At 48.6% G+C, this 23,250-nt stretch overlaps 2 protein-coding genes across 2 annotated transcripts in view; one reads left to right on the top strand and one right to left on the bottom strand.

Annotated features, from left to right (window-relative positions):
• The first annotated feature begins 115 nt into the window (after nt 1-115).
• LOC138784242 (uncharacterized) lies at nt 116-1,645 on the top strand. The gene has a single exon (XM_069959746.1). It carries the CDS (start codon nt 116-118, stop codon nt 1,643-1,645), a length of 1,530 nt encoding a protein of 509 aa, XP_069815847.1.
• Nucleotides 1,646-2,264: 619 nt separating this feature from the next.
• LOC138784085 (tyrosinase-like) overlaps nt 2,265-23,250 on the bottom strand; it is a 63,826-nt gene continuing 42,840 nt past the window's right edge. Inside the window, exons 4-6 of the mRNA XM_069959602.1 lie at nt 14,527-14,740; nt 4,047-4,185; nt 2,265-2,611 (exon numbers count right to left, since the gene is read on the bottom strand). Coding sequence (XP_069815703.1) covers nt 2,428-2,611; nt 4,047-4,185; nt 14,527-14,740 — 537 coding nt within the window. The 3' untranslated portion in view covers nt 2,265-2,427. The remainder of the gene's footprint in view (nt 2,612-4,046; nt 4,186-14,526; nt 14,741-23,250) is intronic.

The following is a 23,250-nucleotide window of genomic DNA, read 5'->3' as shown; positions in this document are numbered from 1 at the left end:
CACCACCATGGCTACCAGTGCCTCCCACACCACCATGGCTACCAGTGCCACCTACACCACCATGGCTACCAGTGCCTCCCACACCACCATGGCTACCAGTGCCTCCTAAACCACCATGGCTACCAGTGCCTCCTACACCACCATGGCTACCAGTGCCTCCCACACCACCATGGCTACCAGTGCCTCCCACACCACCATGGCTACCAGTGCCTCCCACACCACCATGGCTACCAGTGCCTCCCACACCACTATGGCTACCAGTGCCTCCCACACCACCATGGCTACCAATGCCTCCTACACCATCATGGCTACCAGTGCCTCCACCATCATGGCTACCAGTGCCTCTTACACCACCATGGCTACCAGTGCCTCCTACACCACCATGGCTACCAGTGCCTCCACCATCATGGCTACCAGTGCCTCCTACACCACTATGGCTACCAGTGCCTCCACCATCATGGCTACCAGTGCCTCCTACACCACCATGGCTACCAGTGCCTCCTACGCCACCATGGTTACCAGTGCCTCCTACGCCACCATGGTTACCAGTGCCTCCTACACCACCATGGCTACCAGTGCCTCCCACACCACCATGGCTACCAGTGCCTCCTACACCACCCTGGCTACTAGTGCCACCCACACCACCATGGCTACCAATGCCTCCTACACCATCATGGCTACCAGTGCCTCCACCATCATGGCTACCAGTGCCTCTTACACCACCATGGCTACCAGTGCCTCCTACACCACCATGGCTACCAGTGCCTCCTACACCACCATGGCTACCAGTGCCTCCTACACCACCATGGCTACCAGTGCCTCCTACACCACCATGGCTACCAGTGCCTTCTACACCACCATGGCTACCAGTGCCTCCCACACCACCATGGCTACCAGTGCCTCCCACATCACGATGGCTACCAGTGCCTCCCACACCACCATGGCTACCAGTGCCTCCCACACCACCATGGCTACCAGTGCCTCCTACACCACCATGGTTACTAGTGCCTCCTACATCACCATGGTTACCAGTGCCTCCTACACCACCATGGTTACCAGTGCCTCCTACACCACCATAGTTACCAGTGCCTCCTACACCACCATGGCGGCCAGTGCCTCCACCACCGTGGCTACCAGTGCCTCCACCACCACCAACATGTCTGCCAGTGCCTCCACCACCATGGCTACCAGTGCCACCACCACCATGGCTACCAGAGCCTCCACTACCATGGCTACCAGTATCTCTACCACCACCATGGCTATCAGTACCCCTACCCTGGTTACCAGTGCCCCTACCACCACCATGGCTATTAGTGTCGCTGCCAGCACCACCATGGCTATCAATGCCCTTACCAGCACCACCACCATGGATACCAGTGCCTCTACCACTATCAACATGGCTACCAGTACCCTCACCATAGTTACCAGTGCCCCTACCACCAACATCGCTAACAGTGCTCATACCACCACTACAATGGATACCAGTGCTCATACCACCACCATGGCTACTAGTGCCCCTACCACTATCACCATGGCTATTAGTGCTCATACCACCACTACAATGGATACCAGTGCCTCCACAATTTCTACCAGTTCCAATACTACCACCACAACAGATGAGAAAAATCATTGTTTTAAATTTTGAAAATACGCAAATTCATCCAAATCTCTTTTTCCGCTTTGGGCACATCAGTGCGAAGCTGGGACCAGAGATTGCACTTACTGAGCAGCTAGGCATGTACTGTATGTCTACTGCTAAGCTCATATGGCATCACTGTCCTGTCAATGGGCTGGGCACCCTGCCGTCTATGCCTCTCTACACAGTAGGTAGTTTCCTTGACAAAACACAACGCAGACAACATAGATGAGAAGAGATGATGGTGTTATGCTGGTGGATGATGTGGCATTGCCGCTTTTCCTTACCCAGTCCTTTACCCCACTGTGTTTTACCAGACGTATCGATTTTAATCATTACACTGCATTAACAAGACAGAAGAGAAGTCGCTGGTTCCTCATTTTATTGTTTGGGGCATAGAGTACGATCCCAAACCCCAAATGGCCGAGATGTGGTGTATTACCCCATAGTAATCTGACAAGACAACTTTGTGATATACATATGTCTGAAATTGTGCTGCTAGTTTTCCTACATCCCATCTGATAATTAGACTTCAATGACAAAATGGCAGCCATTGGATGACACCGGGTCACAGCAATATCTAAACAAGCACATTCTGAACATCTGGAGTATTTTACAGTATGCACCATCTCTTGTTGACTTCTCAATACATGGAATGAATATGTCTATGGATTTAGACAAGGAGAAGATGAAGACACTTGTATTAGAAGCAAAAACATCGGCCCCTAAATTCAGTGCTGCAGGTCAGAGGAGACGGAGCAGATCCCGAGTCCCGGGCCGATTCCTTGCCATCACATGTCACCAGCGTACGTGGAAAACTGATAACCAAGTTCTTCTGATCTTGAGATAAAATCCTTGTTCTTGTAACATGGGAAGAAGGGAGTTGCACAATCATTTGGACCTTGCCCAATCTCATTATTTTCGGGATATGTCATAGGTGATCCATTGTACCGGACAATCCATGATTCAAAGATCCTGTAAAACATATAGAAATATGTCCCCCAGTCATGGAACCACATGTATTAATAACAGAAACATTTATCATACCTACTAAAATGATTTTATTCCGAATGAAAAGCAACTACCGAACCTGTGTAGTAAATCCTCACACATCTCTGCCTGCTGTTAGTAAATGTATCGCTGTCCTGCTGTTACAGTAGACTCACAAAGAAGAACACTTCATCTCCATAGAAGATTAGGAAAAATTACCTGTAGCCTGCCCCACTTGTGGACCCATGACCTTGGAAAGAGTCAACAAAATTCTGTGCTCATTCATTTCATAGCATACTTTCCTTGGGTTTGGAACTTTGGTTTTCTAATAGAGAGCTTTAAATTTCCACCTTCTCTTTACATGGCCATGAGATTTTATTATAACATATTTTATAACATTCTGAGGCCACCACTAGATATTGTTATACAGTTTGGATTCAGGCTATGTTCACACACTGTTGAAATTGAGCCAATTATTGACAGATAATTGCCATTATTTTAAAACAACAGCCCTTGTTTTGAAATAACTGTCATTTGCCTTTAAGTGACGGCCATGCACTTAATTTCAACAGTGTGTGAACATAGCCTTTCTGTGTTTTCAATCCACTCCTGGTTTGGGTTGCAAAATACTGAGCAAAAATACTGTGTGGGAACATAGCCTAAGGCCATGTTCAGACATGGCAAAACAGCGGCCGTTTCTGTGCCTGACATGTTCAACCTGACTGGTACTGAACATCACTTTAACTTAATTGGAATGCGGGCACATTAGGGTGTATATTCGGGTGTATATTCAAAAAATACATAGTGTGAACGAGGCGTAAAGGGTGATTCCATTCAAACATAACTTTTGATATGTTGCTGCCCATGGTGAGACTAACAATTCCTTCCACATTTTTTATTATATATTCAGTCACCTTACCCAGTTCTGAGCTGCTGCTTTCTGCTGAAGACACAAATATCTGTGTGTGAGTTTTGATGAGAATTGTTAATGTCACCATGGGCAGCAACATATCAAAAGATAGATTTGAGTGGAATAACCCTTTAAAGCCAGTTTTATGTATTTCCATACATAATTGGTGGCTATATACCCAAATCTCCCACCGATAGCGAGTGTACTCTTGCCTTGATCCTAGCTCCTGATTCAAATGATGATGAAGGAATTGGATGAATTTCCCTATTTCTTTGCATGGTTTTCTAATGGTGGTGGAAAGTGATGTGAGTACAAGTAGAGTGAAGTGATGAAGGAAGAAAGAGTGTGCATCGTAGGGCAGAAAACCATCGGTTGCCCAGTTAGATGAGGATAACAGAGGTCAGCTTAACCCTTTCAGCTTCTTCACATGTAACATCAAATCATCCTGCTGACGGTTTCCGCTATGGATTCTCTTTCACAATAAATCTGTTACCAAATGGATTTACTCACTTGTCAACAAAACTGTGATGTAATAGAAAGAAGGGGTCATTGCTGGAGATGGGGATCTGAGACATGGTCCCCCCTATATAGATGTGTACCAGATTGTGCATGCTTCTTTTTAATGTTGCACCATCAGGAGATAAGAAGCCTGTAAAAAAGACAAAAAGGTAAATATTAACATAATAAAATCTACTGCAAGGGACCAGATAGAGAAGGTTATAGTATATGTTTCTGCTTTCTCACAGTCCTAATGGTATCATAAGCATTAAGGGGCTTTTCTTATTCTTTTGGGTTTTTTGACACCACCCTGTGCTTCTCATCACTGAGATCTCTTTCTGGAGGACCTGAAGGTGGATTTCTAGGAGTGACTGTCACTATTCCACCTTCAGAGGGATTGAGACTGGGTGTTTTGAAAAATGCCTGCTGCCAGAAAAAAAAACCTGCAAAAAGCAGCACAAACTGCTGGCTGCTGTCCATTTACACAGAAAGATTAGATTTGAAGCCAAAGCCAGAAACAGACTATAAAGAGAGAACAGGTATAATAGGAAAGCCTGAGATTCCCTTCCTCGCTTTGGCTTCAAATGTGGGTGTAGGGGGTGACCCCCATCACTACATGAGGCTTTTGTGATATTTTTTGGGGTGTTCATTACTCTAGGCCACTACCTGACGGATACTGAAGTGTGAGAACTACTTATGTTTATTGGATCAGACTGTTGACCCAACAAAGGTACTTACCACTACTAGCCTTCAGCACATACATATTATCTTCTCCCAGCTTTATGACCATACATTTGTCCATACTTCCAGGTATATCCCAGTTTTACATCAACACCATTCCTATTCCCTGAGGATTTTGTCACCACAGAACAAGGGAAACGCGTTGGAAAACGGAAGAAGGGATATTAGAGAAAGAACCAATACTATTACCTGCCATACTTTACCTTTGTCATTTATGTATATCTATGCATCCTAAATGAATTAAAACAAAAGACACCTGTGACAGGACAGACTAAAATAACCTAAAAATATGGTTAGTCCCTCCTGCAGGGCCGTATTTACCACCAGGCACCCGTGGTCCGTTGCCTAGAGCAGCACCTTGCAGGGGGGCAGCACCAGGGAGCAGGGGGACAGAAAAAACTAATTTTCTTGTTTTTATTTTTTTAGTTTCCCTCCTCCCGTTCAGACTTGCCAGTAAATCTGGTGTCTTTTCCAGGGGGGTGGGGGGTATGGTGGTATTGGTCAGGTCTGGTTTCGCCAATAGGTGCGTGAAGATGGGGTGCTTCAGGTTTAGTGCCTAGGGCAGCAGCAGTTAATACAGCCCTGCCCTCCTGGTGTATTTGGGGACACCCAAAAACCAGGGGGGCCCATCCTAGCAGTAGGCAGGGTTAGAAGGGAGATTTATCTCCTACCCTCGTCCAAAATATTTGCAATCTACCATCTGTATGTTTGTGTTTAATGTATATAAGTCTACATGTGTGTAAATAAATATTTGCTATAGGATGCAATATAGTAAATTCACCACAGTCCCTCCTCTTGTTGTTTTTACATATAGTAGCCTAGGACTGTAGAAAGCAACCCATAAAGCTTACTACTGTATGTGAGCACATGCTTAGAGCGGCGCTATATATACTGTATACACCTGTGTGATTACTCTCTAGTACTGCTATCAGATGCTGCAGTAATACTATGATACTACGACATGGAGAGAAAGGAGCTGAAAAGAGCTGCTGCACATTACACCTATGCCTGACACTAAAAACCAATGCCAGGATGTTGGTATAGTATTTGATCAAACCATATTGCCCCATGTACCACGTGCCGGTCTCCTGGTTCATATTAGTCCCTACACTAACTCCACACTGTCGGTCAGCGACCGCCAATCCCGCAAAGCGTGCACAAACGGGGAAGGGAGGCCATAGTGTGGCCCTGCAGCCCCAATGTCACAGGACCAAACCCAAGGGGCCTCCCCAAAACCCAGCATGCACCACCGGCGGAGAAAGCTGCCACCAAGTAAGGGTCCTATTCCACAGGACGAGCAGGGCCCGATCAACGATTTAAACAAGCGCCGATCTGCTAGGTCAGCGCTCGTTTACTGGGCCTATTCCATGGCCCAACAATCGTTAGCGAGGGCTGCAGGGACATTGCGATGCCCTGACCCGTGAGGGTCACTTCGCAATGCAGGTGTTGTGAGCGGGCAGGAACCGGGGCAGCTGCAAGGTATAGGATTGTCACAGTATGGGGCCTGAGGATGGCACAGCTGAGGGACCGGTCTGCAGATACTGCGGTATACTTACTACTGGGCATGCGATTCTTCTCTTTACCTAGTCAGGGCACCAGTAACCAGGGCACCAATGCCAGGGCTCAGTAACAGCGGGGGTTACACTTTTATTGTAATTGAGGTAACTGGTAGCAACAGTCTCTTCCGGATGCAACCGGGTATATAGCAGACTTGTATAGACAGAGCTAAGGTGGTGCTGCATAGGCTGAGGTGGAACGTGCCGGATGATGGGAGTAGTAGTGAGAGAGGAATAGAGATGCTGGGCGGACTTAGAGTACTTGCGGTATGAATCTTGACTTGAGGAGAAGAATAACAGGAACGACACCCAGATGAGAAGATACTCCAGGCACTTGAGCAGACGGACAGCCAGGATCTGTTACAGCAGAGCACCAGGTCCACTCTTCTGAAGGTGAAGAGAGACACAAACACACGACCTCCTTGCTTGGGAGCAGGGGCCGGAACTAACTAGCAAGGGGAAGTCACATGGTACTCCTGGCCAAAGCTCCACGGCCATTGGAGGAACCATGGTTACAGGGCATGGTCACGTGATCCTCAGCCTTTGTATACCACTGCACAGAGTTATACAGGAACCTGAGAGTAATAGGGACTATATAGTCACAGCTGCAGTGCAAATAGTTTCCAGAACAGGCATGGCTGTAATAGCAAAAATGAACTGACAGTGAGAAACAGACAGCGTGTTCTGGGACACTGCAACATCGTTACCGATGTCCTTGCAGCCCTTGCAGCATACATTACCTAGCAGGGCTTCTCCTCCGCTTCGTCTTCCTCCCCGGGTCCCGCGGCGCAGCATCAACAGACCGCTCAGTCAGGCCGCACCGAAGCTGATGCTGCGCGGTGGAACCCGGGAAGGAAGATGGAGCGGAGGAGAAGCCCTGCTAGGTAATGTATGCTGCTTCTCAAATCGTGATTATAGCTTTGGGCCTAAATAAACGATCAGCCGATGACACGATCATCGTTTGAACGTTTTCTCTATTCCATCGAGTGATAATCGGACAAATCAGGCCGATCATTGCTCCGTGGAATAGGCCCCTAACACAAGTGCTGAGAGGCATTAGTGTCAGCCATAGGTGTGAGGTGCAGCGCTCCTTTCTCTCCTTGTCCGTATACTCTGTATACTCTGATACTACTGTGTGCCTCTTCAGTCCTGCTATTAAAGGACACAGTCAAGCTTTATAACTTTGTAATGTGTCTTAAGCAGAAAAAGAAAAACGCTTCAATACCCCTTTAACCCCAATAAAGTGTATATGTAATGATGTACGCTGACCCAATCAGCTTGAAATTCATTCTGCCACCAAAAGTTTGGTTATCCATGGATATGACCACTCCAGGTCGGTTCCATGCATTAGCCCTCTTGGATCACAATGGAGCTTGTGCACAAAACCCAAACCTCTTCCGGCGGAATGGATTTCACGCTAATCGGGTCAGCGTACATCATTACATGTACACTTTAATAGGGTTTCCTAGGAACATCTGGATAGTCTATCCAAAAGGACTGATGGATTTCTGAAGACCCAGGGGGAGATGTTGGGTGTCCCACCACAGAGCTTTTTCTCTTTCCTGTGCACCTGTCCAAAAGCCTCTTTCAGGCTAAAATGTGGTGACAGTGGCGGATTAAATGTACCCTGGATGTGAGAGGATGTCAGGAGAGGAGGGGGCTGATCTTATAGGGGAGGTCACAGCAGCACAGAGGATGTCAGGAGAGGAGGGTGCTGATCTTATAGGGGAGGTCACAGCAGCACAGAGGATGTCAGGAGAGGAGGGGGCTGATCTATAGGAGAGGACACAGCAGCACAGAGGATGTCAGGAGAGGAGGGTGCTGATACTATAGGGGAGGTCCCAGTAGCACAGAGGATGTCAGGAGAGGAGGGGACTGATCTATAGGAGAGGTCACAGCAGCACAGAGGATGTCAGGAGAGGAGAGTGCTGATCTTATAGGGGAGGTCACAGCAGCACAAAGGATGTCAGGAGAGGAGGGTGCTAATCCTATAGGAGAGGTCACAGAAGCACAGAGGATGTCAGGAGAGGAGGGGGCTGATCTTATAGGAGGACACAGCAGCACAGAGGATGTCAGGAGAGGAGGGTGCTGATCTTATAGGGGAGGTCACAGCAGCACAAAGGATGTCAGGAGAGGAGGGTGCTAATCCTATAGGAGAGGTCACAGCAGCACAGAGGATGTCAGGAGAGGAGGGGGCTGATCTATAGGAGAGGTCACAGCAGCACAGAGGATGTCAGGAGAGGAGGGTGCTAATCTTATAGGGGAGGTCACAGCAGCACAAAATGTCAGGAGAGGAGGGTGCTAATCCTATAGGAGATGGTCCCCCTCTTCCCCCTTATAGATGGTCCCCCTTCCCCCCCCCCCTTATAGATGGTCCCCCTCTTCCCTCTTCCCCCCTTATAGATGGTCCCCCTCTTCCCGCCTTATAGATGGTCCCCCTCTTTCCCCCTTATACCTGGTCCCCCCCCTTATAGCTGGTCCCCCTCCCCCCCTTATAGCTGGTCCCCTTCCCCCCCCCTTATAGATGGTCCCCCCCCCCCCCCCCTTATAGCTGGTCCCCCTTCCCCCCTTATAGCTGGTCCCCCTTTCCCCCCTATAGATGTTCCCCCCCTTCCCCCCCCTTATAGCTGGTCCCCCTCCCCCCTATAGATGGTCCCCCTTTCCCCCCCCTTTTAGCTGGTCCCCCTACCCCCCCTTATAGCTGGTCCCCCTCCCCCCCCTATAGCTGGTCCCCCTTTCCCCCCCTTATAGATGGTCCCCCTTCCTCCCCCCCTTATAGCTGGTCCCCCTTTCCCCCCCTTATAGCTGGTCCCCCTTTTCCCCCCTCATAGATGGTCCCCCTTCCCCCTCTCCTTATAGCTGGTCCCCCTTTCCCCCCTTATAGATGGTCCCCCTTCCCCCCCTATAGCTGGTCCCCCTTTCCCCCCCTTATAACTGGTCCCCCTTTCCCCCCTTATAGATGGTCCCCCTTCCCCCCCCTATAGCTGGTCCCCCTTTCCCCCCTTATAGCTGGTCCCCCTTTCCCCCCTTATAGATGGTCCCCCTCCCCCCCCCCCTTATAGCTGGTCCCCCTCCCCCCCCTTATAGATGGTCCCCCTCTTTCCCCCCCCAATGCAGATAACAAAAAAAAAACAACACAACTCACCTGCTGTCCGTTCCCCCGCGAGCCTCTTTCCTTCTGCAGCCTTCGGCTGATGTGCGGCTGCCGGGGGTGTCCCGTCCTATCCCCGTCAGCGCGCGCATCATAGAGCTCCCCGCGCATCAGCTGTGGCTCTGCAGTGGCGGATTATAATGTGGGCGGCGTGGTGTGGGCCCCCCCGGAGCTTCGGGCCCTGGGCGGACGCCCAAACCGCCCATATTATAATCCACCACTGTGTGGTGATTAGATGTTCTAAGGTTTCGCCACTTTGTATTGCACAGCTGAAGTCAGTTCTGGGTTAATGTTTTTTTGTATACTGTGTGTTCTGTGCCAACCAATAGGAGGTGCTCTCTACTTCTAACCAATCTCCTTTCTCCTGTACACATTCATCCCCACCACTCACAGGGAAGTACACTGAAGGAGAAGTTACAAGGTGGAGGAAAGATGCAAAAACCACTGTTCCTGCTGTAGTTAAGCCAGGGCCTGGCTGATGCCAGGACCCCTGTCTGGGACAAAATAGTTGAGACCAGTCACCTAAGTGTATAGATGCAGCAGAAGACAACCAGTTCTTTATATAACCCTACTATGTTTAGTACTCAGTGCTAAGCACTTTAAAGGGAGAGGTCATCAAGGAGCACTCTAACCCACACCGAGAACACGTCTACACAGTGCAGGGCAGTATCCTGAGCAAGAGGAACTAGCCTGGAAAGGACAAAGCAGCCAATTACCTAATCTCACAGTGCAGGTAACTGGGAACACCAGGACACTGATCTACACCCAAATAACCATGGCTGGGGCTTGTACTACCCTGACAGGACGGGTAGCTCGACACTGTAGGGCAGAAGGTGGTCAAACCAAAGTCTAAACACAACTACAAGTAAACTATTTACTACAAAGTTCAGTGGTACCTTGGGTTAAGAGTAACTTGGTTTAAGAGCTCACAGTCAAAATTGTGACTTGGTTTGAGAGTATTGCTTTGGTGTAAGAGCTCCTGTACTGAGTGTGGGGGGGCATGGTCTGCATAGCGGGGTCTACAGCACTGTACTCTGACTCTGGAAGCCTCCCTCACTTTCCAAATCATAGCAGATCCACTTCAGGCTGGGGCTTACATCAGGGGACAGGACGGTGGAGGTAATCTCTCCATAACTGTAACCCCTCTCTCCCCGGACAGAGAGTGCTGCATGTATGTACCCACATCTGCCCTGCTCATTCCTTCCTGCTCCCTGCAGTCTCATCCCTTGTGTTTCCCATCCTCTCCATTACTGTACAGTAACTTATAATATCACAGATTCTGCTGTTTCTGAATGTTTGTTTCATCTGTTTTACATGTTATTCAGAATAATAAATCATTATTTTTGGGGTGTGGAACCAATTGTCTGCATTTCTATAATTTCTTATGGGAAAATTTGCTTTGGTATAAGAGTGATTTGGACTACAAGCACAGGGCCGGAACGAATTATGCTCGTAATCCAAGGCACCACGACAATGACATCTCTGGCTGATCTGATAGGCAAACTCCAACTAGTCTCATACACCACAGATTTATCAAACTGGTGTAAAGTAGAATTGTCTTAGTTGCCCCTAGCAACCGATCAGATTCCACTTTTCATTTCTTGCAGATTCTTTGAAAAATGAAAGGTGGAATCTGATTGTTAGCTACTTTACACCAGTTCTAGTTCTCTAAGGGGCACTCTGAGAACTCCAAATATCTTTTATTTTGAAAATACATTGCTTTAATAAAGTTCTAAAACTTGTAATAACTTTGTTATATAACTTCATTAAAATAAATGTATAATTTTTAGTTACATAGCCACTTCGGTTTAGCAATCACGTCATGCAGCCTCCCTCCGAGTACTGTATATAAGAATATACAGTATACAGGGGGACGGGACCCTGCTCTGTATAGTGCTGTGCGGCAGCCTCCCCCATATATATAAGAATATACAGTATACGGGGGACCCTGCTCTGTATAGTGCTGTGCGGCAGCCTCCCCCATATATAAGAATATACAGTATACGGGGGGACCCTGCTCTGTATAGTGCTGTGCGGCAGCCTCCCCCCATATATAAGAATATACAGTATACAGGGGGACGGGACCCTGCTCTGTATAGTGCTGTGCGGCAGCCTCCCCCATATATAAGAATATACAGTATACGGGGGGACCCTGCTCTGTATAGTGCTGTGCGGCAGCCTCCCCCCATATATAAGAATATACAGTATACGGGGGACCCTGCTCTGTATAGTGCTGTGCGGCAGCCTCCCCCATATATAAGAATATACAGTATACGGGAGGACAGGACCCTGCTCTGTATAGTGCTGTGCGGCAGCCTCCCCCATATATATAAGAATATACAGTATACGGGGGACCCTGCTCTATATAGTGCTGTGCAGCAGCTTCCCTCCATATATAAGAATATACAGTATACGGGGGGACCCTGCTCTGTATAGTGCTGTGCGGCAGCCTCCCCCATATATATAAGACTATACAGTATACGGGGGGACAGGACCCTGCTCTGTATAGTGCTGTGCGGCAGCCTCCCCCCATATATAAGAATATACAGTATACGGGGGGACCCTGCTCTGTATAGTGCTGTGCGGCAGCCTCCCCCCATATATAAGAATATACAGTATACGGGGGGACAGGACCCTGCTCTATATAGTGCTGTGCGGCAGCCTCCCCCCATATATAAGAATATACAGTATACGGGGGACAGGACCCTGCTCTATATAGTGCTGTGCGGCAGCCTCCCCCCATATATAAGAATATACAGTATACGGGGGGACAGGACCCTGCTCTGTATAGTGCTGTGCGGCAGCCTCCCCCCATATATATAAGAATATACAGTATACGGGGGGACAGGACCCTGCTCTGTATAGTGCTGTGCGGCAGCCTCCCCCCATATATAAGAATATACAGTATACGGGGGACCCTGCTCTGTATAGTGCTGTGCGGCAGCCTCCCCCCATATATAAGAATATACAGTATACGGGGGGACCCTGCTCTGTATAGTGCTGTGCGGCAGCTTCCCCCCATATATAAGAATATACAGTATACGGGGGGACCCTGCTCTGTATAGTGCTGTGCGGCAGCCTCCCCCATATATATAAGAATATACAGTATACGGGGGACCCTGCTCTGTATAGTGCTGTGCGGCAGTCTCCCCCCATATATAAGAATATACAGTATACGGGGGGACAGGACCCTGCTCTGTATAGTGCTGTGCGGCAGCCTCCCCCCATATATAAGAATATACAGTACATCATGCCCCCCTCTTTCCCTTCTTCCTCCTGTAACATATATAAAGGTTTCCATCATGTCCCTCCTTTCCCTTCTTCCTCCTGTAACATATATAAAGGTTTCCATCATGTCCCTCCTTTCCCTTCTTCCTCCTGTAACATATATAAAGGTTTCCATCATGTCCTCCCTTTCCCTTCTTCCTCCTGTAACATATAAAGGTTTCCATCATGTCCTCACTTTCCCTTCTTCCTCCTGTATCATATATAAAGGTTTCCATCATGTCCTCCCTTTCCCTTCTTCCTCCTGTAACATATATATAGGTTTCCATTATGTCCCCCTTTCCCTTCTTCCTCCTGTAACATATAAAGGTTTCCATCATGTCCTCCCTTTCCCTTCTTCCTCCTGTAACATATATAAAGGTTCCCATCATGTCCCCCTTTCCCTTCTTCCTCCTATAACATATATAAAGGTTTCCATCATGTTCCCCCTTACCCTTCTTCCTCCTGTAACATATATAAAGGTTTCCATCATGTCCTCCTTTCCCTTCTTCCCCTTGTAACATATATAAAGGTTTCCATCATGCCCCCCTCTTTCCCTTCTTCCTCCTGTAACATATATAAAGGTTTCCATCATGTCCTCCCTTTCCCTTCTCCCTCCTGTAACATATATAAAGGTTTCCATCATGTCCCTCCTTTCCCTTCTTCCTCCTGTAACATATATAAAGGTTTCCATCATGTCCCTCCTTTCCCTTCTTCCTCCTGTAACATATATAAAGGTTTCCATCATGTCCTCCCTTTCCCTTCTTCCTCCTGTAACATATAAAGGTTTCCATCATGTCCTCACTTTCCCTTCTTCCTCCTGTATCATATATAAAGGTTTCCATCATGTCCTCCCTTTCCCTTCTTCCTCCTGTAACATATATATAGGTTTCCATTATGTCCCCCTTTCCCTTCTTCCTCCTGTAACATATAAAGGTTTCCATCATGTCCTCCCTTTCCCTTCTTCCTCCTGTAACATATATAAAGGTTCCCATCATGTCCCCCTTTCCCTTCTTCCTCCTATAACATATATAAAGGTTTCCATCATGTTCCCCCTTACCCTTCTTCCTCCTGTAACATATATAAAGGTTTCCATCATGTCCTCCCTTTCCCTTCTTCCTCCTGTAACATATATAAAGGTTTCCATCATGTCCTCCCTTTCCCTTCTTCCTCCTATAACATATATAAAGGTTTCCATCATGTCCCTCCTTTCCCTTCTTCCTCCTATAACATATATAAAGGTTTCCATCATGTCCTCCCTTTCTCTTCTTCCTCCTGTAACATATATAAAGGTTTCCATCATGTCCCCCCTTTCCCTTCTTCCTCCTGTAACATATATAAAGGTTTCCATCATGTCCTCCCTTTCCCTTCTTCCTCCTGTAACATATATAAAGGTTTCCATCATGTCCTCCCTTTCCCTTCTTCCTCCTATAACATATATAAAGGTTTCCATCATGTCCCTCCTTTCCCTTCTTCCTCCTATAACATATATAAAGGTTTCCATCATGTCCCTCCTTTCCCTTCTTCCTCCTATAACATATATAAAGGTTTCCATCATGTCTCCCTTTCGCTTCTTTCCTTTACACTATGCGATAGTCCACAAGTCAGTTATTATACACTATAAACCCTTGACTTATTTTAATAGACTGTGTCCGGCTTCAGTTATAATATCCTGTGTCTCCCACTATTGAGATATAATGGACTGTGCCCCTTCATATATGATGGAGTCAGTGAGTAAAAGATGCTGCTGACAATAAGAGTATTATATGGTATATCCCACCTTCCAGGGCATTTCTGAAACTGTATAGGGATGTTTCATTATAAGGTGGAGTGTCAAAATTCTTTAGCTTGAGTGTGTTCTCCACATCTTGAAATGTGGGCATGTTGGGAGCATATGGCGTGGTTCCAGGTTTCCTGTGCACTCTTTCCATCTTGTACTCCGAGTCTGCCAATGGACAATATTCATCTGGGAAATTGAACCCGCTACAAATTGCCTAAAACAGATAAGCGAGACAAAATGTTTATGGACAGTAGATTTAAAAAAACACTACAGATATAGAGACTTTTCTATATGTTGCTGGCCTGTATACAATGTGCTAGTTATTTACTGGTGTTCTTGTATTGCTCTTTACTTATTCATATGTACTGTTATGCTGTCAGGCATTTGCACTTTATATTCCTTGGTACTCTCAGCATTAGCAGTAGTCTACTTGTAGCAGCCTCCTTTCTTTTGCTGTTTTTATTATTCTTTACAGTCGTGGATGATTGTTCATTAAATTTCATTGTATGTTTTTGATTAATAAAGACCATTTTTTCATTTTGTGATAATTCAAAGGTTCTACATTTTTTAGTAGTAATACTAGACGGTTTGCTAGAACCCAGCTTTGGGTGATTTGGTCCCATTATTAATTTCCCTACTATGGTGGTCTATTGATGTTCCTGTGTGATGGCTCTCTATGTGCTATACAATGTTATGCACATAATAGATAAGCCCCCTTTGAGTCTCCATATATTGATTAGGTCTTCTCTGTGCCTCCATATAGTAGTTAGACCCCTCTGAGCTCACCATATAGTACTTAGGCCTCTCTATATTAGGCCGCCCTATATTATAATAGTGGCTCCATATAGTAGTCAGGCCCTTCTGTGTCTCCATATAGTTACTGAACAGAAATGAGAAGTTCCTAAACATAGAACACTCATGTGCAACAATTCACTTCCCTTGTTACAAGGTGCTGTGTCCATATGGTGTTTTTAAGATATGGGTCTAAGAAACGCCATATGGACACAGCACCATATAGATTTGCATTTCTAGGGAAATACATAGTGCTTCAAAAGAGCGCCCCTTTAACAGTGACTTCCCTTTAAGGGAAACTTTAACCCTTGATACCCTCCCTTTAAGAGCGATTTGGGTACCGTCCCTGCTACATGGCTGTCTCAGCTCTGCTACTTTACTGAGTGAACCCTGCTACATTTAATGGTAAAGATCATTGCTCGGTTACCATGACAATCTTACTCATGTCAGTGAGACAAAATCGTTAAGGTCCTTCCATCTTCTAAATCTTTTATTGGCCAATAGTGGACATGTGACTGTGTGGATGTTGTGAGGCATTGACTGACAAGACCTTAGAATTTCTATTGGCTGCTATATTTCAGCTATTTGCATATGTGCTGTGATTGGCTGTTTGCATTTACAGTGAGGCCATTATTTCCAATGGGCTATTATTTTCTATGGGAAATTAGATGTCTTTAAACGTAAATTTCTCAAAAATGACAAATCCGATCGAAACCAAAAATAGATAGCACACCTGCCACCGCCGAGGGCTTTGAAGCGCAGTTTGAATGGAGTCTGTGAGCAAAGTGGTTCGGGCTGTATTAATCGCAGAAGAATGGCTGGAAGAAAAAACGGAAGAAGAAGAAGAAACGGTAGAAGAATACAGATTACAATATAGGGATTTTTCAAGCACTATAATAAGGGAAGTGAATGCAGCGCATGAAGTCTGGAGCAGAAAGTTGCAACTAAGTACTAGTACTGCTGGTATAGTGCAATCACACTGGCACCATAAAATCCAGATTAAGTTGTATAAAGTTTATGTGCCACTGACATGACATAACTGCTTGGTATCCCGGCTTACACCATAGTTAGCACTGCCAGCTGAATAGGTAATGTTCTTTCAGTGCACATATATTTTTAGTGTCAAATATAATAAAAGTGAAGTTTTAGAAAAAAAATTTGTTTATCACAATTTTCAAGTTTTCATGTTTGAGATATTCAAAGGGAACTAATTATTAATAAGTGCAATCCCCATTTAACAAGGCCTCTCTGTGCTTCCATCTATCAGTTAGGCCCCTGTGTGCATCTATATAGTAGTCAGGCTCCCCTCTGTGCATTCATAAAGAAGTTAGGCCTCCTGTAGGTAACCCCCACCCCCAGTAGTAATGTGGTGTCCCACTATTAGTGTCCTATGCACCTGTCACAAAGTTCTCACTTCAGGTTAAGTGGTGAATGAGGTATTCTAAGGTTTCTCCACTAGATGTCAGTGTTTTATTTATTTGTCTGTTCTTATATGCTGATAAGGCCAGGTATTGGGATTTTACCTACTTGCACCATACCTAGATGACTACACCTATATATACTGCCCTCTGAAGAGACTGGAGATGATCAGAGCGTGATCAGAGGGTGACAGAGAGATGTTCTGGATGAAGAAGAGGAATGCTGGAAGCACGTCAATGAGAACAGCTCCTGGAAAGTTATCATTTATAGTCACAATACACAAGGAACGAAGGAACGAAGGAGAGACACTTATCTATAAACAATTTTTGAATAATAAAACATTGTGTTACCTTGACTGCACAGTACAGGAAGTTACTGACCATATATGGACTGGCCTATTAGAGTGTGACATGTATGTGTCTTGTGACTAGGAACCCCGCCTGTATTGATGTTACATATTTCATATGAATGAGTAGTACCGCCCCATATTCTGTCTATAAAATGTGATTACCGTAATACAACTTGGGCCATTATTATCCAGGCTTATAATCATGATACAATGTCTTATCTGTGTCCGTGATTTATAAGTAACGAGTTGGTAATACTGCAGGTTACAGCTCTAGATATATTTAAAAACCATCCATCCTGGGTATTTGACTTTTCTCCATAGAGAGGGGTCAACATCTAAATTTAGACTTATTAATGCACAGCTGCATATTAGGTTATGGGTTAATGTTGTTGTTATACCATCTGTTTATTGCTGACCAATAAAATGTGCTTTCCTTTTTTTTTTCTTTTATTTATTACCACAACAACATTAAATACGGAAACTGGAGCAGCTCGCACTCCTTTATAAGACCCACATGACCAAAATTAGCAGGAAATGCCTGTGCTCACATGTCAGTACCTCCATGTTTTTCCCATCCTGTCTGCAGCAGTTTTGGTGAGTGTAATGCCATACCCATACTTGTGTCGTTTGGGGGCAGCCTCCCCCGCCTGTGGTGCTGGCCGGGTTCTGGTGGGGCTATTTGGGTTTGGTCCTGTGATATGGGGGTTGCAGGGCCATTCCATGGCCTCCCTTCCCTGCGCGTGCACGCTTTGCGGGGATGGCGGTCACTGACCGACACGGTGTGGAGTTAGCGTGGGGACCCGTGTGAACCAGAAGACCTGCACGGTGGTACACGGGGCTATTATGGCTTGATCAAATCATATACAGACACTCTGGTGTTGATTTTTAATATAGGCCAAGCGGCATTAGTATCAGCCATAGATGGGATGTGCAGCCGTTCCTTTCTCTCCAGTTTCCATGACAACATTAAATGATGAACAGCAGGGTGCCCACTCCGAGCCTCGACATGGTTACAGAGGATCTCATGTACAAACTTAAGAAGGCAAAATATAACAGTCATACAATACAGGAACAGTACATAACTGATAGGGAGCGCTAGGGTGGGTCTGCTGACACCATTCAAACCTTTTCGATAACAGTCAGAGGGAAAGAAAGAGTAGAGCACAGAAGAGAAGAGAACTAGACAAAACACAAAGAGGGAAGGAAAAAAGGGGAGGAAGGGGAAAGGAGGTAGTGTGCGCCCTCGAACACCTCAACAAAAGGCATTAGTGTTGCTATCGATCAGTTCGGCTAAGCCAGTTACCAGCCTACCAGAGAGGCTAATCCGGCGATCTCAGTAAGACTCTATACTCGGATGATTCCTGAAATTGCATCCACGGTAACCAAGTGGAATTGCTTGTTTCTAGAGTGCAAATCAGAGGTTAGGTCCTCCATTTGAATTAGATCATTCACTTTCGCTACCCACAGTGACAGTGATGGGGGTTAACTTTGCTTCCAGCATAACGGTATGCATATCCTGGCCACCATCACTAGAAAGAAGGGATCATCTGTATATTCCTTGGAGGATCTCGCAGTGATGAAGAAGGCATAAGGCTGGGCCTAGCTGTATAGTAGTTCCAGTAATGATCTTAGTCGCTCTCATCACCTCGGACCAGAAATGTTGTAATCTCAGGCAATCCCAAAACACGTGTAAGAATGTCCCACCCTCAGTGCCACATCTCCAGCAGACTGGGTCCACCTAAGGTATGATTTTGTGTAGCTTGGAAGGTACTCTATACCAACGAGCCAACAACTTGTACCCTGCTTCTTGGAACCTGGAACTAATAGATGATATATGTGTCAGATAGAAGATTCTTAGTCGCTGAGTATCGGATAATGTGATCCCCAGGTCAGTCTTCCAGTTCAGAAGAAAAGTAGGAGGGGGTTCTTGTGGAGGGAGGGCAAAACGGGCGCAGCTAGTGCAGCCCGTACATGACAGGGGGGGGCAGTAAGGGGTTAATTGGATATGGTTTTTGGGGGGCGGTAGTTCAGGGATTCAGGCGGGGAGCACTGGCCAATAGCGGAGGTGGCACAGTGTGAATGGGCCAATGGGGGGCACAGTTTGAGCGTCGGGGGGGTGGCCAGCAGTTAGGGTAAAAGGCTTGGGGGGAGGGCTTACCCATTCCAGCGTCCGACGAGAAGCAGGGAGCATGTCACGGCCGTCCGACGCTGATCAGACCCTCATGGCTTCCCTCAGGGATGCTGCGGCGCGCCATGGGGCCGACTGGCTGCAGGAGCAGCTCAGTAAGGTAATGCGGGAAGCGGGGGGAGGCTCGGGCCCCCCGGGGAGCTGTCCTCCCGCACGCCGCCGGCGCCCGCCGGAGCGGCTCAGCCCAGAAGTGCCCCGCCGCGCCCGGCGTGTAGGGAGCCCCCAGCAGGACCTTCCAGCCTCCTCTGCCCGACCTGCAGCTTCCGGGTCCCCAGGGAGAGCTGGGAGGAATCCCGCAGCACGTCCGGGCTCCGGTCTGCAGGAGGAGGCTCTCCTTGCTCCCCCCTCCTCCTCTGAGCCGGCTTCTTCTTCCGGACCGGTAACGGCTGGCCCCTCCCGTCGTCACCACCAGGGGGCAGCCCGTCACGTGACCCGCAGGGAGACGGCATCCCGGAAGCAGCACAGGCAGGGGAGATGGGGTAGGGGCCGGACTCCTGCAGCTGCTGCTGTCTCCCCTGTGCTGGCATCTGATTCCAGGGGGGGTTCTACCCGGCCCTTATCAGCTGGTCCTGTTCGAGGGGGGGCTCGGCGGGCTACATCCCAGAAAGACAGCAGCCAGCCCGATGCAGCCCGCCCTATTGACGACGTGCGCCCAGCAGTGGTACAGGCGCAAGGGGGGAGCTCTCCTCTTTCCTTTGGCGCGCTTGACAACGAGGACAGCGTGGGGCCCTATTCGGATGAAGACGCTCCAGGGAGCCCAGAAGAGGGCGAAATTCCAGCTATACCTGCTCCACTACTGGATTCTGCAGTCACGGCTGTTCCGGCGCCCGCCCAGAGTCAGCCTGGTAAGTCTCCTTCTGTGTCAGTGTCTCCCTCGGTCTTGTTTGATCCTGTTTCTGGTACGAGTGCTGGGGATGTTGTGAGTGGTCCGAGTGTTATGGGGGGTGCGGTGTTGCCTGGCGTGGGTGAGGCTGTTGTGCAGTTCTTGGCATGCATGCGTGCTTTGGTGTCCCAGGTGAGTTCTGGTGTGCAGGCGACTCCGGGTGTGCAGGCGAGTGCTGGTGTGCAGGCGACTCCTGGTGTGCAGGCGACTCCGGGTGTGCAGGCGAGTGCTGGTGTGCAGGCGAGTTCTGGTGTGCAGGCGAGTTCTGGGGTGCAGGCGAGTGCTGGTGTGCAAGCGAGTGCTGGTATACAGGCGAGTGCTGGTGGGCAAGCAGTTCTAGGGTCTGTAGTGCAGGCATCGGCGGGTTTGCCCACGCAGGCGGGTCAGGTTTTGCCGGTCGCGGCGTGGGTAGGGAGTGGCGGGATGCAGGCTCCGGTAGTTGCAGCTGCTCCTTTAGCTGGTGCTACAGTGGGGGACACTTCGGTCCGGCTGGATGATTCAGCCAGGGGTGAAGTGTACGTCTGTTTCGACGGCCCATTGGGGGCCCATTTGAAGCAGGAGGTGCGAGACAAGATCTGGCGCGACGAATACGTCGAGATATTCTCCCTCCTGCCTCTGGAAAAATTCTGCATCGACAAGGGCAAGGTTGACGAGAGCAAGAAGGAGGAGGAGGAGAAGCGACGGTATCGTCTGATACCCTGCACGTTCTCTAATTGGTTGCAGGCTTTCGCCATCCTTGCCAGTGTCGTTGGTGAAAGGGCCCCTCAGAATTGCTCGGCCCTTTTCTGTTACATGGACTCGATAGGTGAGGCCTATCGAGTCTATGGAGGTACTGCTTGGCTCAGGTACGATGAGCAATTTCGGCAGCGAAAGGCTTTGAGACCGTCGCTGCGCTGGGACCATAAAGATATTGCTTTATGGATGCGGCTGATGGCAGCGGCACGAGCACCGTCGCAGCCGTTTCGCTCGGGGGCCGGGGGATCGGCTGCATCAGCCGGGAACTCGGCCTCCCAGCGCCCCGGGTGTTGTTGGCAGTTTAATGAGGGACGTTGCCGGTTCGGCTCGGATTGCAAATTTAAGCATGAGTGCAGCACCTGCGGCGGCACTCACCCCCAATCTCGCTGCTTCAGGAAGTCAAAGGGACGCCCCGCTGAGTCTTCGCGCAAAGGGCCGGACGCCGGTAACACTCGAGGCGATGTTGCCTCTCCTAAGTAGGTACCCTGATTAGGAGGCGGCCCGGCTCTTGCGTGAGGGTTTTCAGTTCGGCTTCCATATTCCTTTTTCCCCTGAGGCCCCAATATTTCGCCCACTTAACCTGAAGTCGGCCAGGGTTCGGCCAAGTTGGTTGGCGAAAAATTGGCGAAGGAGGTGGCTCTGGGGCGCATGGTGGGTCCCTTTGCGGACCCACCATGGCCTCACCTGCGGGTCTCTCCTCTGGGTTTGGTCCCCAAAAAGGAACCCAACAGGTTTCGGTTAATCCATCATCTGTCCTACCCGGCGGGTGGGTCGGTGAATGATGGCATAGATCCTGAAACTTGTTCGGTTTCGTACGTGTCTTTTGACCGGGCGGTTGCTTGGGTTCGGAGATGTGGACCGGGGGCGCTGATGGCCAAGACGGACATCGAGGCGGCCTTTCGGTTGCTACCGGTACACCCGGACTGTTTCCATTTGTTGGGCTGTATGTGGGATGGGCAATATTATGTGGACTGTTGCTTGCCCATGGGCTGCTCGATTTCATGTGCCTATTTAGAAACATTTAGCACATTTATCGAGTGGGTCGTGCGTGAGGAATCAGGTTTGCAGTCCATTCTGCATTACCTGGACGATTTCTTGTGTGTTGGCCCGGCAAAGTCTACTGTCTGTTCTGTTTTGTTGCATGCAGTTGAACGAGTGGCGGATAGGCTCGGCATTCCGTTGGCACCGGAGAAAACGGAGGGCCCAGCGACGTTAGTTCGCTTCCTGGGCATAGAAATCGATTCGGTGTCAATGGAATGCCGACTCCCCCCGGACAAGTTGCAGGATTTACGGTCGTTGGTGAGTTGTTTTTTGGGTTTGCGCAAGGTGCGGCTGCGCCAGCTGCAGTCATTGTTGGGCAAATTTAACTTTGCCTGCCGCATCATGCCGATGGGGTGAATTTTTTGTCGCCGCCTGGCTTCCGCGACGGCGGGCGTCCGTTCCCCTCTTCATTTCATCAGGCTGACCGCTGAACATCGGGCTGACCTTAGGGTGTGGGCAGAGTTCCTGGGTCGGTATAATGGTCGGTCACTGTGGCTAGAGGATTGGGTGGAGAACGTAGACATCGAGCTGTTTACCAATGCTTCAGGGTCTGTTGGTTTTGGTGCGTATTTCGCAGGTGAATGGTTTGCAGGGGAGTGGCCGGAATGTTGGCGGGTGAATGGCCTGGAATTAGACGTTGCTTGAGCTTTTCCCCATAGTAGGGGCTGTGGAGGTGTGGGGGTCCCGGTTTTGCAGTAAGAAGGTGCGCTTTTGCTGCGACAACCTATCGGTGGTGCAGGCGATTAACAGCTTGTCTGCTTCCTCCCCTCCGGTTGTTAATTTGCTGCGACACCTTGTTTTGCGTGGGCTTGAGCTGAATGCGTGGCTGTCTGCGCGACACCTGCCGGGTGTTCGGAACTCCATTGCTGATTCGCTTTCTCGTTTACAGTGGGATCGTTTTCGAGAGTTGGCCCCGGAAGCAGATCAGCAAGGGAGGACCTGCCCGGCCAGTCTGTGGAACCCGGTCTCCGAACTGCCTTCCGCCTGATGGAGGGCGCTGTGAATAGCTCTACTTGGAAGGGTCGGGCGGCTGCTTGGCAGGAGTGGTTGTGCTTCTGTGGCAATGTGGGGTCGGATGGTTTGAATGGGGACCTTGTTCCGCTTCTGCTTCTGTTTGTGGGGGATGCTTTTAATGGTGGTGTTTCGGCAGCTGGGTTGGTCAGGAAATTGGCCGGGATCTCTTACTGGTTACGAATGCTGGGCGTGCATGATGCCACGAAAGAGTTTTTGGTTCGTCAGTCTGTGGCGGGATACAGGAAGTTGAGAGTATCCAAGGATGGTCGCCGGCCGGTGTCTTTTGGGATTTTGTCACGACTG

The sequence above is a fragment of the Dendropsophus ebraccatus genome, chromosome 2, assembly GCF_027789765.1.
Source record: "Dendropsophus ebraccatus isolate aDenEbr1 chromosome 2, aDenEbr1.pat, whole genome shotgun sequence".
Taxonomy (NCBI): domain Eukaryota; kingdom Metazoa; phylum Chordata; class Amphibia; order Anura; family Hylidae; genus Dendropsophus; species Dendropsophus ebraccatus.
The sequence above is the reverse complement of the archived record's forward strand: the minus strand, read 5'-3'. Positions and strand labels throughout refer to the sequence as shown.

Coding starts and splice junctions, on each gene's coding strand:
- LOC138784242 (XM_069959746.1), top strand. CDS start 116: ATGGCTACCAGTGCCTCCTACACCACCATGGCTACCAGTGCCTCCCAC.